The sequence below is a fragment of the Nicotiana sylvestris genome, chromosome 3 (genome assembly GCF_000393655.2).
Source record: "Nicotiana sylvestris chromosome 3, ASM39365v2, whole genome shotgun sequence".
NCBI classification, from domain to species: Eukaryota; Viridiplantae; Streptophyta; class Magnoliopsida; order Solanales; family Solanaceae; genus Nicotiana; species Nicotiana sylvestris.
Window position 1 is genome coordinate 170,783,319 of NC_091059.1, and position 16,060 is coordinate 170,799,378.

Sequence of the window (16,060 nt, forward strand, 5' to 3'; positions counted from 1 at the left end):
GTTTGTTAAGACTTAGTTGAGAAGGAGGTTTATTGTTGGCACTTGCGTGGAAAGAAGCCATATCAGAACTAAAATGAGTGGTAGGAATGACTTGTCTTTGTTTTTCATCTTGTAAGAGAATGTTATAAATATTGTGAAGTGAAGGCAGTGGATTCATGAGCAAAATGTTGCTTCTAACATTAACATATGTCTCGCTCAACCCCATTAGAAACTGATGCACCCTATTCTCTTCTTCTTCCTACTCTAGACCAGGCTCAGCAGCACAATTACAACTTTTTGCATGATTGGAAGACATGACTATCAGTTCATCCCAAAGCTTCTTCAACTTGTGAAAATAAGATGCAATATCAAGAGCCCCTTGACATGTAAAAGCCAACTACCTCTTAATTTTGAATTTCTTAGTTCCATTAACTGTTCCATACCTAGTATTTAATTGCCTCCAAATACTCTCAACAGTCTCCGAATATTGAACATTTTCTGCAATTTCAGGGGAGAGTGAGCTTGTCAACCAGGAAATTACCATGTTGTTCACCCTATCCCATTGTTTGCACTCGGGTGAATTAATAGGAGGCCTATGGAGAGTTCCATCGATAAAAGTTATCTTATTTCTAGCTGAAAGAGACACGATAATGCTCCTTTTCCAACCTCCAAATCCAGTACCTGAGAAAAGAACACCAACCAGTGATGTACCAGGGACATCACTAGGATGAAGGAATAGATGACTTGAAGCACGAGGAGTAAATTTAGACTCATTACTAGTAGTATCACCCATTTTTGTGAATTAATACCAATACAATTCAAACAACCAAAATCGATATTGTATAACCCTACGTCAGTTCAATATATGCAATGAAGATGAAGACGAGCAGGAAAGAAAATTGATGTTACCCAAATTCTTCATAGCCAAAAGATACGTCATTTTGATAGAATCCCTAGCTCTGAAGAAGATTAAAGACACGAAAACTCTCGAACCAGTAGATGATGGAAAATCCAAAAAAATAACCGTTCCTTGCTGGAATACTAAGAGGATTAGTGAAAAATCCAAAGAAAATCAAGCTTCACCGGCAAAAAGCTCGGACGTCGGCAATACCGAGAAATCGATGCACATGAAAAACCCCACCAAAACAGCTCGAGGGTAATATCGATCGATAGAGAATGACGAAATTCATCAGGATCGACCGCTCTGATATCATGTAAACATCTGTAGATTGAAAAATTTGAAGAAAACTAGCTAGGGTTTAAGAGAGTGAGAAAGGAATCGAGAAGCCTCTGTTCATTGTCTTTCAGAAAAATATCCATCGTTCTTACAACTGTACGCTAAAAGCTATATATATACAAGGGTATAATTGGTAGTCCACTCAACTACTTGGGCCACTGACCGACCAACTTATTAAGAAATCAAATTGGGCTTAGCCTAGTACAAATAAATACAAAGGTGGCCTAATCCTTCAAGTAATAGCACTATCTCTAATAAACATATAAATTGTGCTCAAAATGTTTCTTTAGTCCTAGTAAGATACAACTATATAAAGTATTTTCCAAGAAAATAATACAAAATATGAGATATGTCATGGCATTATCCTAAAATATTCAACAATAAAGGCACTAAAATTATGTAATATAAATATTGCTAGTTAAAAAGCCATAATAAAAATAAACATAATCTAAAAGTACTAAGTCATGCTAAAATAAGTAGACTAATAAGGGAGTATTAATTACATGACTAAACGCTAAAGAAAAAATAAAAATAGGTTATGCATTTTTATCTAAATTATTGCAAAACAAAAAATAGATATTCAATACATTCTCGTTCGTAGTATTGAATTGAATATCTTTTGTTAGCATTAGTATTGATTTGATTTTGGTTTGGGCTTTTGTTAGCAGTATTTAATGTACTAATATTAATGGCTATAAAACTTATTATTGGAACATTCAAAATTTCTAAGTCCAACCTTGAAATAATACCTCAAAAGATAAAATTACGAAATCTTTTAAGAAATATTTATAAATTACATCACAATAAGTATATTTATATATTAAATATATCTAAGATTTCTATATATGTAATGTCATGTTAGTTTGGTTTCGGTTTGACTTTCTTTAGTTAAAACCAAACCAAACCAATTATGGTCGGATTTTTTTTCCAACACCAAATCATAGTCGGGTTTTTTTTCTCGATTTGACTCGGATTATCAGATTGGTGTGGTTTGTCGGTTTCCTTTGTACACCCCTAATTCAGGGGTCCTCTTCTGTCCAAATAAATTTTAAAAAATTAATAAATTTTCGATCTTAGATTCATCTAAAGTGCAATATCATGAGAGAATTATCCTGCTTAATTTACATCACTTGTAGGAAGTAATTAAGATCCAAGTACAAGTAAACATCTTTATAATAATTTCATTTAATTTGATACTTTTTTCGCTGTTATAGTGAAGTTTTGTTATAAAGAATATACATAAATATATATATTTTATTTATATATTATAATATCACATGAAATATAGTTCCAAGCAAACTTGACTGTTAGAATAAATTATTGTTATAGAGAAGTTTGACTGTAATCCTAATTGTAACTCAATCTAATTGATTCTCTAAAAGCTAGTTGATTAAAGAGAGCATATTGGCCTACTATGATAAGAAGATAAGAAAATGTTGGGAGGATCTTTGATATTTCTGGTATTATTTTTGTGTGTGATGTTTAGATCCAAGTAGTCTTAACTGGATTTAATTAGAATACTGGTGACAACTTTAATTTGGCACTAACTATATAAAAATTGGCATAGCTATATAAGTAAGTTGCTGATTTCCAATAAGGGTTTGGTAGAATGGTACGTATTACTCATCCTTTATCTGAGGTTTCGAGTTCGAATTTTGAATATTAAGTCATTTTTGTTCAAGAGCGTTTTACCCTTTAATGTAGAAGTTTTCGATGCGAATTTAAATTTAGTTTGATCACAATACGAATACCGATGAGAAATCAAAAAGATTGTCTAATTAATCCATCTTGGAATATGAAAAAAATGTGCAATGAGGACTCCTCCCCTTGGGTTAAAAAGTTCGGTAAGAAATATGTACGAATAACATGTTTCGTGTGGTATGTTGGCTTTCTAAAGGGATTTTGAATATGAATCCTCAAATTTAGCTTTAATAAATGTAAAAGAAAAAAAGAAGAAACGAGCTATTATTTTTGTCGCAATCTATATAGGATCTGTATTTTTGGATATGCCTCCAACTTTTGCTGAGAAATGCATGTATATCATTTTTATTGAGTCCTGCAACAAACCACAGTCTAAGCTTCGGCACAAATACGTTTGTTCATTTATTTTCCACTTCAATGACTTAGCAATATTAAAATGAAACGGCCCCAAGTAAAACAAAATATACATTGTCGACCCTATAATTTAGATTTGAGCTGTAGTGTGTTTTTTTTTTTTTTTTTTGGCAACAAGATGTAGTTGATTGATTAAATGATAAGTTACTTCGTTTAAATAATAATAATGTGTTCGTTTAAATCTACATGATTTCTATTGAATGAGAGAGGGGGAGCAATACTAGAGTGAGTTACCAAACTCCAACTACCTTTTCTTCTTCAAGAAGACTTGCTTGGACTAGGTGCGTGCAATAAAAGATGTAAATATGAATTTACCGTAGTTGAATGATAAATTTTATGCAAAAGACACGTGTCATGCATATATACCAATATATATTTTTCCAGGTGGATTTAAGTAATATAAATATACGTATCGCATCATAAGTAATTTTTTACACGAGTTTTAAACTTTGACATCACAACAATAGGTTATTTATCATTTCTAAGAGAATATCAACTAAAAGATTTACCAATAATTACCCAATAAGTAAGTTAATTGTGTACATAATTTTTTACACTACCGTTTCATAAAACTTAAATAAACTCCTTACATATTATAAGTTTATTGTTTGACGTTATCAATTCCTTCATTTTTGCTTCCCTTACCCTGAGTTCCTTGTCAATAGAAACTTTATGGAATTTTTACCTCCTGTAGCAAAGGTTAACACCTTATTTATTTTAAATAAATATTATTTAAAAAAATTATATTCTATAGATACCTTTTAATGTTTATAGCAAAATATCTAATTTTGGTTACCTTCTAGTCCTAAGCCACTAAATACGCTATTCAGTTACACTATTTTCTTTCTCTCTCTACTTTCATACATGTCATTCTCTCCCCCATTTCCTAAAAACACAACTGAGGACCAAAATCACTCATTGGAATTAAAGTCAGCATAATGAGAAACTCATCTAGCTTGTACATAAGCGTTCAATATATTAAACACAAAAGCCATCATCGCAATACTCACCGAAAAACCACTTGCCGGCGGAGGATTCTTGATTTTCCGGCGAGTAATTCTTGATTTTCCGGCAACGTTAATTGGGTAAATGATGGTGCGATTGATGTAATGAAAAAGGTAAGGAGAAATGAGGACAAAGGATAATGGGTTGTTGTAATTTTGCCTAAAGGGAAAGAGGAGATTTGCTGCAATAGCAGATTCTTTATTTGTGTTGTGAAAAGGATTTGTGCTAACTCTGCTCAAAAGAGAACAAAGGCACTTGACTGAATATAAAGGGTCAGAAGCAACTTGATTTTCTTTTACCAAGGGCCCTTCGTATTTGATCAAATACGAAGGGCACGAAGGGCCTTTTTGGTAAGATTCAGGCTTTTTGCTCGACGGCGGATTTGTCGGAAATTAGGGTTTGTTTTTGAACAAAGACGACGAAATTTGGGGCTGAGCAATTTGATTTTCTGTTAATATATTTTAATGTACTTTCAATGTATCACACTGTATTTTCATGTATTTCAATGTATTCATTGTCTTTTTTTTTTATTGTAATTCAATGTATTTTGCTGTATTCCACGTATTTTATTGTATTCACTATCTTTTTTTTTCATTGTATTTCAATGTATTTCACTGTATTCTATGTATTTCATTGTATTCACTGTCTCGTTATATGCCATGAATGTATTCATATGTTTTTTTCAATTAATACTCCCTCCGTTTCAATTTATGTGAACTCATTTGACTGGGCACGGAGTTTAAGAAAAGAGAGAAGACTTTTGATCTTGTTGTGTAAAATGAGGCACATATATTTTGTGTGGCTATAAATCATTGTGTAAAGGTAAATTGTTTCTAAATAAGGAAAGGGGTCATTCTTTTTGGCACGGACTAAAAAAGAAATAGGTTCACATAAATTGAAACGGATGGAGTATAATTTATGTATTCAGATGTATTATATAATTTATCTGAAGATTGCTATGTTTTGGGGTATTTTTCGGTTGAGAATCTTTTTTATACAAGGAAATACAAAATTTGTGCGTTATAATTGAGTTTGTTGAGTTATATTAGGAGTTTATTATGTTAATTGATTCACTTTCCGTTTAAAAATAGTGTAATCCCCTGTTTCATGCCGTGAATATAGTCAAATACAATAATATGTTCAGTTGTAATCCCACGTTTCACGCTCATGAATACAGTCGAATACACTCGAATACAACAACTGATTAGCTGGACTTCCATGATTCACGCCTGTTTTTGCTATTGTATTCATGAATACAGTAGCTTAAATACATCTAATACATCTTATAACAACAAAAAACATATCTACAATCCATTATATAGCAAATGGTATGTATAGATAGCTAATTACCACTAAAAGATAGTGCTTTATGAAAATTTCTCATGGGGTTTTTATGGGCTTTGGGTCCGCAAAATAGGTCAGACAAAGCCCACCCACACTACAACTTAGCTGAGGCCCATTATAGAGTGAAATTTGAAGGCCCAATTAGAACAAAAAAAAGATGGAGAAGACACGTGGGAAGAGAAGAGTGAGGAAAGAAAAAGGAGAAATGCGTGCTAAATTAAAGGATGGAGAAGTAGCTAGAGTTGAAATAATGCCGTCTTCAATATCCTTGCTGCATTCTGTGTCAGCTATAGCGTATGGTTTCCGCTACCGTGCGCCTTTAAAGCACACTTGTTTATTCTACACTCACCAACTCCATACTCTTCAGCCTCCTAACGTCCCCCTCTTCTCTTCATCCTTTTGCCGTGTTCCTAACCCCAATTTCTTCACGGGGAATTCTCTCTTCTCCCGAATGGAGGTACTAATTCTATCTATGGAAGTATATTTTATATTTCTAATAATTTTGTTTTACTTCAATGGTTAGAAATGATACGTTTTGATTTCGAACAGTAAATAGAAAATATTATTACTAGTAACGGAGAAAGTTTGGTGACTGGACTTGTTTATACAACTGCAATGAAACTCGTTCGGATGATTAGTTTCTCTTTGGTAAAATTCTTTAGAATCTTCTGGAAACTTTTTGAGTGCTATCGAATTTTTTCCTAATTGTTGTGATGTGGAAGTATAATTACCTGGTCTTGGTGTTATTTTGATTAGCTAAGTTTATTAGAGATTATAATCAGCGATACATTGTAAGCCATGCCCTTGTGTTCTAAGTGGTCTTTACGAAGTACATAATGTTAAAGGCTGTCCCCCTCCCCTCCCCAAATCCCCACCCGTCTCAAATTGTTAGTGTCCTAGGTTCAAATAAAGCATCCAATTAGCTAATATTCGGTGCACATTGTTTTTCCTTTTTCCCTTAAAAAAATCTAAATAAAAAAAGGAGTTGTGAGGATAGGATGATTTCTAATTTCGGTAAGCTTGATCATGCGAGGAATATATTTTTTTAATTTATTTTAAAGACGTTACTCAATAATTTGGCAAGCCTTTGTTTCTTTTCTTAGGCTTGTATATTATATTAGGCTGGATCAGTATTCCTAATGGGTGGTACAATCTAAAGGTGTGTTAGAATGCTATGAATTTCTTCTAATTGAGCTTTCTTTTCAAGCTTCAATGTGAAATTCAACAGAAAGAGGAGATTGGTGTGCCTAGATAACTAAGTATATTTTCCATGGAAATTTCTAGGAAGCAAATTTTGCGGATACATTACCTGATCTGCCTCTATGAATAAAATCTTACATCACCTACCATTTTTGTGTTACATAATTCAAATGTTTTAACTCTGCATTTTTTTCTTCTGTTTTCCGGTCAACCTTGAGCAGGTCAACAGACGGGCATATTTGTTATCTCTTACTTCAATCTTGTTTTATGTTTGTCAACAGCATTTTCTGAGTGGAAGTGGCATTAACAGAAACAAGGGAATGATTGAGCAGTTGCAAAGATATGGAGTAATAAAATCAAAGAAAGTAACAGAAATAATGGAAACTGTTGATAGGGGTTTGTTTGTACCTGAGGGTACTCCCGCTTACATTGATAGCCCCATGAGTATAGGTTACAATGCCACTATCTCAGCTCCTCATATGCATGCTATGTGTCTCGAATTATTGGAGGACAGGTTGCAGCCTGGCATGCATGCTCTGGATGTCGGTTCAGGTAATTGTCTAATGAGCTCACTTGTTTCTGCAAATTAATTGGGGGATATCAGTATTTCTTTGAAAACGAGTATATAGGTGTCAAAATGCACGGGTAGAGACAGCAGAAGCCTAAGATATCATTCCTTTTGCGCAAATAATAAGAGGTTCCTTGGTAATAACTCAATCAAAATAGTAGATAGCTGATATTTAATTTTAAATATGAGAACAATTCAAGAGCACATATTTATTAGTTTTAAACATAGAAGACATAATTCCATTGCTCTAATTTGGGACCTTAGGATATATTTTGACTCTATCCGTCAAACATTCAGCTGTCCAAGTTATGATAGAATTGTGCTCTCCCAGGAATAAATGTGATACTTAGAGAACTCCCTAAGGGGGGACGGACATTCTCATAATTTGCGTGGTTTTTATGCACTCAGTGAGAGATTGTTAGCAGCTTGTTGGTTCTCAATATTCTGGACGTGGTTGTTTTTGTTTCCCTAGGTCAATAGCTTGTGACGTATGAGCATGTATCAACACCATCAGTGGATTGAAAATGTGACCAGTTTTTGCTGCGCAACTTTTCTCTCATTAAGTTCCTTGTATTGTGGTTGCTTGTCAAACGGATGCCATCTAGCAGAGCATTACAGTTCGGTGTAGTATCAACTCTACACTTGTGCTATGAGCTCCTTGGATCTTAAAATAAAAAATAACCTCCAATCCAATGGGGGAAATACTAGTTTCAGAAGAATGTTAATCGTTTTGCATGATTGGCCTGTCCAGGTGAACAGTTAATAGCTTGTGTAGATATCTTATGTAGGTATCAAAAATTTATTTTATGTTAGGAAAATCATTGGGTATTTGATGGGTTGGAATTAGACAGAAGTGAAAGAATCAATCTAGGATTGGGTTAGAGGAAGAGGATAATGTTGACTTATAGATTGAAGCAAGATTTTTGGTGTTTCTGTGTTGCTCTGAATGAAGAGTTGGTCTTTCTGTACTTTCTTTTTAATGGATAAGTTCTTCCTGTATTAACTATAAGTGAGTGTTTCATTTACCATGAGCTTTTGAGAAGTCATTTTTACGTAATGACGAGATTTTTCTTCAAGGTAGCTTTTATTTCACTAGTAGAAATGTTTTCTGTAACCATAGCTCTTATTTGGAGTTTTAGAGAGAGAACTGATAAATTAATCAAACGTGTGGTTTGCAAAATTTGGAACTTTCATACTTGCCTTTGTCTCGAAAAAGAAAAAGAAAAAGATTTGGAACTTTCATGCCATTGTTAACAGATATTTATTTTCTCTTATGAAACACATCAGGAGATACTGACAAGCTTTTAGAATCTATTCTTGTTGGGTTGTAAGCAATGAAATCCTATCTATAGGGATTAAAGAATAGTTGATTGATTGAATGAATGAAGGATGACCTTTTCTTGTCAAAGCTAATAGCTTTGTTTCGTGTAGGAACTGGGTATCTCACAGCATGTTTTGCTCTGATGGTTGGACCACAAGGTCGAGCTGTTGGTGTGGAGCATATACCAGAGTTGGTTGCATGGTCGACCAAGAATGTTGAAAGAAGTGCAGCAGCTCCTTTGTTAAAAGAAGGGTCTCTCTCATTGCATGTTGGTGGTATGGTTTTGTACTTTTCATGTAGTTTATTCAGGAACTTATGGATTAGGTCATACAGAGATTCGTGTTTTAAGTAATTTAATTGGATACGTCTCTGTTTGCTGATCACAACCAAATAACTTGCACCAAAGAGAGCATTAGGAGACATTCGAACCAAAGTAGTTTGTGTTCGTAGATGGTTGCTTAATCTTATTTCTTGTTTTGCTGCCTATCATGCCCCTCATTTGGACAAGTTTTATTGGGAGATTTTTTGAGTATGTTGACAAATAAGTGTTTTTTCGTGATGACTTTTGCATCATTGCAGACGGGAGGAAGGGTTGGCCAGAGCATGCACCATATGATGCTATTCACGTTGGAGCAGCTGCAGCTGATGTTCCACAGGATCTCATCGACCAGTTAAAGCCCGGGGGAAGGATGGTGATTCCAGTGGGAACTTTTTTCCAAGATCTCAAGGTTATAGACAAGAATTTGGATGGTTCAATAAGCGTTCGAAGTGAGACTTCCGTCCGTTATGTTCCACTGACTAGTCGGGAAGCACAGTTAAAGGGCACATAACGCCGTCATGTCGGGTGGTGATAGTCTTGGTTACCCATTTATAACTAGCTTCTGTTTCCTTTGCAGTTTCCTTTGCAGTTTCCTTTGATGCTTTGTACAGTTTTCACCTCTTGGCCTGTAAAGAATGAACAATCCAGATGATTTTGTATTTAATCTCCATGCAAATTCTCTCCCGTGGTTCCTCGATGATAACGAAGCTTTCAATGCACTTTCTTGTTTCTGCACCAAAATGTCAATAAGTTATGTTTTGCTACTAGATATTTGAGAAGATAAAAGTTTCATTTCGCTGTGTTTTGCCTGTGTTCAACAACCGTAATGGTATGTCCCAACGAGAATTTATCTATTCTTAATCTTAATCCCAACGTAAGAGATTGGGTATGTTGTATCTCATCTTCTGGAAAAAACAATACTGCAGCCCAGCGATGCCATAATTTTTACCGCCCCTAACCTAGAGAACTTCTAACCCCTTCCACCTATGCGAGTCGGGAGAGCAGATAGCAGCTGCATAATCTAGTACAATCAGCAAAGTTACTTATGCATTTATCATGTTAATAATCGTGAAATCACAAAGATATTTAAGGAAAGCAACCAGTGCACATCTAGGTTAAGGTAACGGCAAATCAGTACACCACAGATAGTTGATAGCAGTCAAAATTTTAATGCATTCAATCCTCCAATTCAGAATTTCCAAAGGGCAAGAGCCAAAAAGAAAGAAGAAGTTCCCATACCTATATATAAGCAATCAAGGAATAAAAACAAAGAAGTAGAGAGCTAAATCGAAGACGTCTAATGAAAATCTAACTACTCATAGCTGGCATGACTGCTATGTCAATCGAACAAATAAATGTATGATCAAATTCAGTATGTGTTGCGCCGAGGTCTTTCTTCAGCAGCATTAACCCTGATAGTCCTCCCATCCAGAGTCTGAAATACACCGAATGAGAAATTTTAGCTCCAAGATCAAAGATTTTGAAAGAAACCATATCTTAAAACAAGAATCCATCAATGAAAGTAACCACCAACCAAGCAACAAACTTTTCAACGTCTGTATTGCCAATAATACACATAGAGGGCATTTAGTCCGTGGACAAATCATCGAGAATCTAAATACTAAGACTATACTAAAGTGAATGATTATCATTGCATATTTGCAAGTCTTATCGAATAAGTTAATCGTATTAAATTTTGAGTACACTAATCCGGTTGTCCTCACTAAGAAGGGATCCACAATTTCTCATCTAAAGAAAATGAATCAGATATATAATATAGCTTTCCATTGGTAAAAGTTCCAGTGCTAAGGTGAATGGTGTGTGTAAGGCAAGCAACTCCTCTTTCCGAAACTTTAACACGTCAAACTTGTCTGATTAATCGTGTACGCCGCCAATTATTTAAATAAGTGGATAAAGACTATATGCAATGACTAACGGATGAATGAGTTAGAAATTTACGAAGTTTAAATTTGGTTTCATGATCAAATGTCCTCATATAGGACTCAAAATATAGGGATGTCAGAGATCAAGATTAATATCTAGTAACTTCGAGATTAATTTATTTTAGTTCAAAATTTAGATTGCAGTCACTTAATTTAAAAGAGAAAACCCCTTAAATTCTAAAGTGAAAAGGTTGATCTATCATAAAAATCTTGAAAAGGAATCAACTTTTTCTTTTTCAGATTAAAAGTTAAAGGTGTCAAAGCACTTAGAATCAAACTCATGGATGGACCACAACCCTTGGAGATGATCAACTACTATCAACTACATGTGTGCATATGTGCGTGCAACAATGAGAGTGTAATAATCTGTGTGCAAATCACCTGTCCGTCAAGGTTGGCGATTGCTTCACTCATTTCAGCTTCACTTGACATCGTCACAAAACCAAAGCCTCGTGACCGTCCAGACTCTCTGTCAAAAACCACCCGAGCACTTACGACTTTACCATGTTCACTGAAGACTTGCTCAAGGCGTGCATCATCAATGTCCCACGGGATGTTGCCAACATAGATTCTGTAAGTAGGCTGAAATGTTCGAGGTGCACGTTCTGGCCGTGATCCTCTTGGAGCAGCTTTGTTGACTGTCAATAGCCTTCCATTGAGATCCTACTCGAATAAAAAAAAAATTAAAAGGAGTTTCTAGAGATAGTCCAGTAATATGTCAAGGTGTCCATGTGTCACACATCATAAGCAAGAAATTACTGAATTGTATGATGGATCTCTTCTCAAGAGACTGTTCAAGGGCATAGCACATGACAAACATCAGATTTTCTATTACTCCAACTCGTCTTGAAGTGACCAGCATATTCAGTCAAAAACTACATGGAGAACTACCATTAAACTTCACATGGTTGTCCAGAGAAGCAACAGGGAGACCTGGATAGTAATGTCTAAGCATAGCTGAAAGATCATTACCATATTAGGCGTGGGACTCACTGTCAAAAAAAAAAAATTTAAAAAAAATAGGCGTGAGACTCTCAGTGCAAAGTTACCAGCATATGACACACAAGCTACTTAAATAGACACTGCCGTACACTAGAGTTGACCAACAGCATATCCAGCACTATAAACATAGTTCCTTTACTTCATACCTGGCAGGCTAGCAATTTTGAAAAGTATCCAAAAGATATACTTATAAGTTATCTAAGATATACAAGTTATCTATCAGAAAGAATTTTTTCACTCTCGGAAATCGTCATAAAATCTTACACTGCCAAATATCAGCAGGTGGATATAAACATCATCCTTTCTTTCGAAGACATCTACTACAACAACAACAACAACGACCCAGTATAATCCCACAAGTGGGGTCTGGGGAGGGTAATATGTACGCAGACCTTACCCCTACCCCGAAGGGTAGAGAGACTGTTTCCAGGAGACCCTCGGCTCAAAAAAACAATAGGAGACGATATATTAGTACCATAAAAAATGCGTAATAAAAATAACAACAATAACAACAACAATATATAAGAGATATGGAATATGAAATACAGGATACAAAATACGAAATACGAAATAGGTGGCTGGTATAAAATAAGAAATTCGAAGACATCTACTATTGCAAATAATTGTTTCGTTAACCTTTGCCCTGGATATTTAAGTTCCACAGAGATTTTATAAACAATTTGATAAAGTAAAAGAGCAATTTCTCACATTGTACATGATATTAGGAAATCTAAACAATTTAGACTTTAGAGGCAAAATGACTCTTGGAGCCTCCATTGAATTTACAAATACAAAATTAACCTACATATTGGGGAGAGGTGATCAGGCAGGACATGGCGCGACTTAGGATTACTGAGGATATGGCCCTTGACAGGGAATTGTGGAGGTCGAGCATTAAGGTTGTAGGTTAGGGGAAAGTTGTGAATATTTCTACAGAACACTAGAGTGAGACTAGCCAGTTAGGAGTTAGTCTGAGGATGCTACTAGTCGTCTACTGATGCAGGGCTTTATCTGCTGGTTATCACTATACCATCCATCTATTTCGTATTTCGTATTTCATATTTCGTATCTCTTATATTGCTGTTATTTTATTATGAGTCTATTGATGGTACTAATATATCGTCTCTTGTTGCTTTCTTGAGCCGAGGGTCTCCTGGAAACAGCTTCTCTGCCGGTAATGTCTGCGTACATATTACCCTCCCCAGACCCCACTTGTGGGATTATACTGGGTCGTTGTTGTTGTAAAATTAACCTATATAGTTTCTCAAAAAGGGTGCGGCGGAGGTTCTTATCAGCATTTTTTAAGCACCAAGAAGAATAAAAATCTTGCAAATATAATAGAAACCATCTTCAAGCCCCACTTAATTGACAAAAAAATCCACATATTCAACAACTTTTCTTTAACATGCTTTCAAGCATTGCATTTGATAGTCAATCAAAGAATAAACTACAATCTCAATTCGCATCAAAGAAAAAAGAACAACCAGTGTAACTCACATATTGACTGTACAATTCCACAGCTTTGTCAGCTTCTTCCACAGTGCTCATCGTCACAAACCCAAATCCACGACTCCGATCAGTCTCCCTATTGTAAATAACCTGCAAAACCAAAATTCAGTTCCATCTGATACGTAAAGCTCAAATCTTTTTTGTATTTTTTAAAAAGGTCAAAACTTGTCAATGAAATTAGCCCCATTGTTAAAGTTAGTTACCTCAGCAATCTCAACAACACCAGCCTGTTGGAAAAGTTGAGCAAGCCCCTCACTATCTATATCATATGGTAAATTCCCAACAAACAATTTAGCATCCTCCGAAGGTTCTTGGTATTCTTCAGTCTCCCCTGCCTCACCAACAAAGCTAGGAAAATCCCCACCTTGTTCTTGGTCATCAAGGACAAGGGTGTTGTCATCTTCAGATAATACAGAAACAAAAGTTGGGAATTGGGTAGTTCTCTTATTAAGGGATAATAAAGTGGGTAAAGAGGAAGAGAGTGAAATTGGTTTTAATTGGGTGGAGAGAAAAGGGTAGGAAGAAATGGATTTGGTGGTGGTGAAGAAAGGAGGGAGGGAGATAAGGCAGCCATTAGTTGCCATGGATAAAGGCTTGGTTAAGGGTTTGATTGCGCAAGACATTGGTGGTAAAGAGGGAGGATGAAGCAAAGGGTTTATGAGGGGGAAAGAGGATAAGGTGGAGTAGAGAGCAGAGGTTTTGTAGCCGGCTGATGGTCCGACTTTTTTTGATGATTTTACTAAGATTTTCCACAGTATGTACGCAGTAGGCCTTTCTTTAAATTTTTATTTTATATTAAATTGTGAAAATAGCACGGACTAGCCAGTTTTCGGACGGATAATTGAAAAATAGTAAAAATAGTCATTATTTTTCTAAAACACAGAAAGTTCCAGCATAATATGCTGGATTATGGAGCTCCTGCGTATAAACTTTGAACATATTATGTTGGAACTCCAGCACACGGAAAGTTCCAGCATAATATGATGGAATATGGAGCTCCTGTGTATAAACTTTCAGTATATTATATTGGAAGTTTTCCGAATTTTAAGGGCGTTTTTGTTCAAATTTTATCTTTACATGAAAGTCGCTAAATTTCAATCACTTTTGAAATTATAACAACAACAACAATAATAATAACATACCCAGCATTTATCCCACACCGTGAGGCCTGGGGAAGGTAGTGTGTACGCAGACCTTACCCCTACTTTGTGAGGATAGAGACACTGTTTTCAATAGACCATCGGCTCAAGATAGTATAAGTACCACATTAATAAAAATATAGGCAAGAAGAGACAATATCAAAAAGTCATATAAAAGCAGAATAAAACAACAAAACAGTAAAGTGATCAGCAATGAAAGAAAACAATGGTTAGTCATAAAAATCTACTACCAACAGAAAATGAGATTGCGTGACAATACTAAAGTTATGAACACTCTACACTACTTCTACTACTCTAATTCTCGACTTCCATACTTTCCTATCAAGAGTTATGTCCTCGGTCAGCTGAAGTTGCGTCATGTCTTGCCTAATCACTTCTCCCCACCTCTTCTTTGGCCTACCTCTACCTCTCCGTAGGCCCTCCAATATCAACCTCTCACGCCTCCTCACCGGGGCGTCTTTGCTCCTCCTCCTCACATGACCAAACCACATAAGTCACGCTTCCCGCATCTTGTCCTCAATAGAGGTCATCCCTACCTTATCGCGAATAACCTCATTTCTGATCTTATCTAACCTGGTGTGCCCGTACATCCATCTCAACATCCTCATCTCTGCTACCTTCACCTTTTGGACATGAGCAATCTTGACTGGCCAACACTCAACTCCATACAACATCGTTGGTCTGACCACCACTTTGTAGAACTTACCCTTAAATTTCGGTGGCACTTTCTTGTCACACAAAACACCGGAAGCGAGTCTCCAATTTTCAATTACCAATGGAAATGAAATGGGTACGCTGGACCCCACTTCATCCGATAAACTTCAGTTTCATTATCGGCGCCAGTTATGATGTCGTCGACGCCTACTCACTTCTAACACTAGCACTACTACTAAATATATCTCAAGCTGAGACTTACAGAGTATATACAGTCATTCTATATATACTTCCTCCGTTTTAATTTAGATGACACAGTTTTACTCGTCATATAATTTAATACTCCATTCATTGCAATTTATGTGAACATGTTTGATTGGGCACAAAAATTAAGAAAAAATGAGATTTTTTGAATTTGTGGTCCTAAACAAGTTAAAAAGGGGCACAGAGTATTTGTATAGTTATAAAAGCTTCTGGTAGAATTGTAAGATTAAGCTAAATTGTTTCTAAATTTAGAAAGGGGTCATTCTTTTTAAAACGGACCAAAAAGGAAATATGTTCACATAAACTGGAACGGAAGGAGTAATAAACGGACCAATTATAAATCTGGCTATTTCCGGTCTTTTCCCTATTAAATTTTACACTCTATACCGTTTAATAACGGGAAAATGACACTGCATAGCTGCTCTCAAAATAATAGCCGA

General features: G+C 35.5%; 3 protein-coding genes across 3 annotated transcripts; 1 reads left to right on the forward strand and 2 right to left on the reverse strand.

The window, feature by feature from the left end:
* Positions 1–238: 238 nt before the first annotated feature.
* On the reverse strand, positions 239–772 carry LOC138888351 (uncharacterized). Its single transcript, XM_070170202.1, has 2 exons — positions 448–772; positions 239–357 (listed from the first exon to the last, which is right to left on the reverse strand). The coding sequence occupies exons 1-2, from the start codon at positions 770–772 to the stop codon at positions 239–241; spliced, it is 444 nt and encodes a 147-aa protein (XP_070026303.1).
* Positions 773–5,872: 5,100 nt separating this feature from the next.
* On the forward strand, positions 5,873–9,807 carry LOC104242584 (protein-L-isoaspartate O-methyltransferase 1-like). The gene is made up of 4 exons (XM_009797659.2): positions 5,873–6,137; positions 7,162–7,432; positions 8,880–9,044; positions 9,349–9,807. Exons 1-4 carry the CDS (start codon positions 5,886–5,888, stop codon positions 9,597–9,599), a joined length of 939 nt encoding a protein of 312 aa, XP_009795961.2. The 5' UTR covers positions 5,873–5,885; the 3' UTR covers positions 9,600–9,807.
* Positions 9,808–10,241: 434 nt separating this feature from the next.
* LOC104242583 (28 kDa ribonucleoprotein, chloroplastic) lies at positions 10,242–14,243 on the reverse strand. The gene is made up of 4 exons (NM_001425496.1): positions 13,746–14,243; positions 13,531–13,632; positions 11,413–11,694; positions 10,242–10,523 (listed from the first exon to the last, which is right to left on the reverse strand). The coding sequence occupies exons 1-4, from the start codon at positions 14,163–14,165 to the stop codon at positions 10,458–10,460; spliced, it is 870 nt and encodes a 289-aa protein (NP_001412425.1). The 5' UTR covers positions 14,166–14,243; the 3' UTR covers positions 10,242–10,457.
* Positions 14,244–16,060: the final 1,817 nt, after the last annotated feature.

Coding starts and splice junctions, on each gene's coding strand:
- LOC138888351 (XM_070170202.1), bottom strand. CDS start 772: ATGGGTGATACTACTAGTAATGAGTCTAAATTTACTCCTCGTGCTTCA. Junction 358..447: donor ATATTCGGAGACTGTTGAGA/GTATTTGGAGGC, acceptor TTACATGTCAAG/GGGCTCTTGATATTGCATCT.
- LOC104242584 (XM_009797659.2), top strand. CDS start 5,886: ATGCGTGCTAAATTAAAGGATGGAGAAGTAGCTAGAGTTGAAATAATG. Junction 7,433..8,879: donor TGCTCTGGATGTCGGTTCAG/GTAATTGTCTAA, acceptor TGTTTCGTGTAG/GAACTGGGTATCTCACAGCA. Junction 9,045..9,348: donor TCTCTCATTGCATGTTGGTG/GTATGGTTTTGT, acceptor GCATCATTGCAG/ACGGGAGGAAGGGTTGGCCA.
- LOC104242583 (NM_001425496.1), bottom strand. CDS start 14,165: ATGTCTTGCGCAATCAAACCCTTAACCAAGCCTTTATCCATGGCAACT. Junction 13,633..13,745: donor GTGTTGTTGAGATTGCTGAG/GTAACTAACTTT, acceptor TTGGTTTTGCAG/GTTATTTACAATAGGGAGAC. Junction 11,695..13,530: donor TGGAATTGTACAGTCAATAT/GTGAGTTACACT, acceptor TTATTCGAGTAG/GATCTCAATGGAAGGCTATT.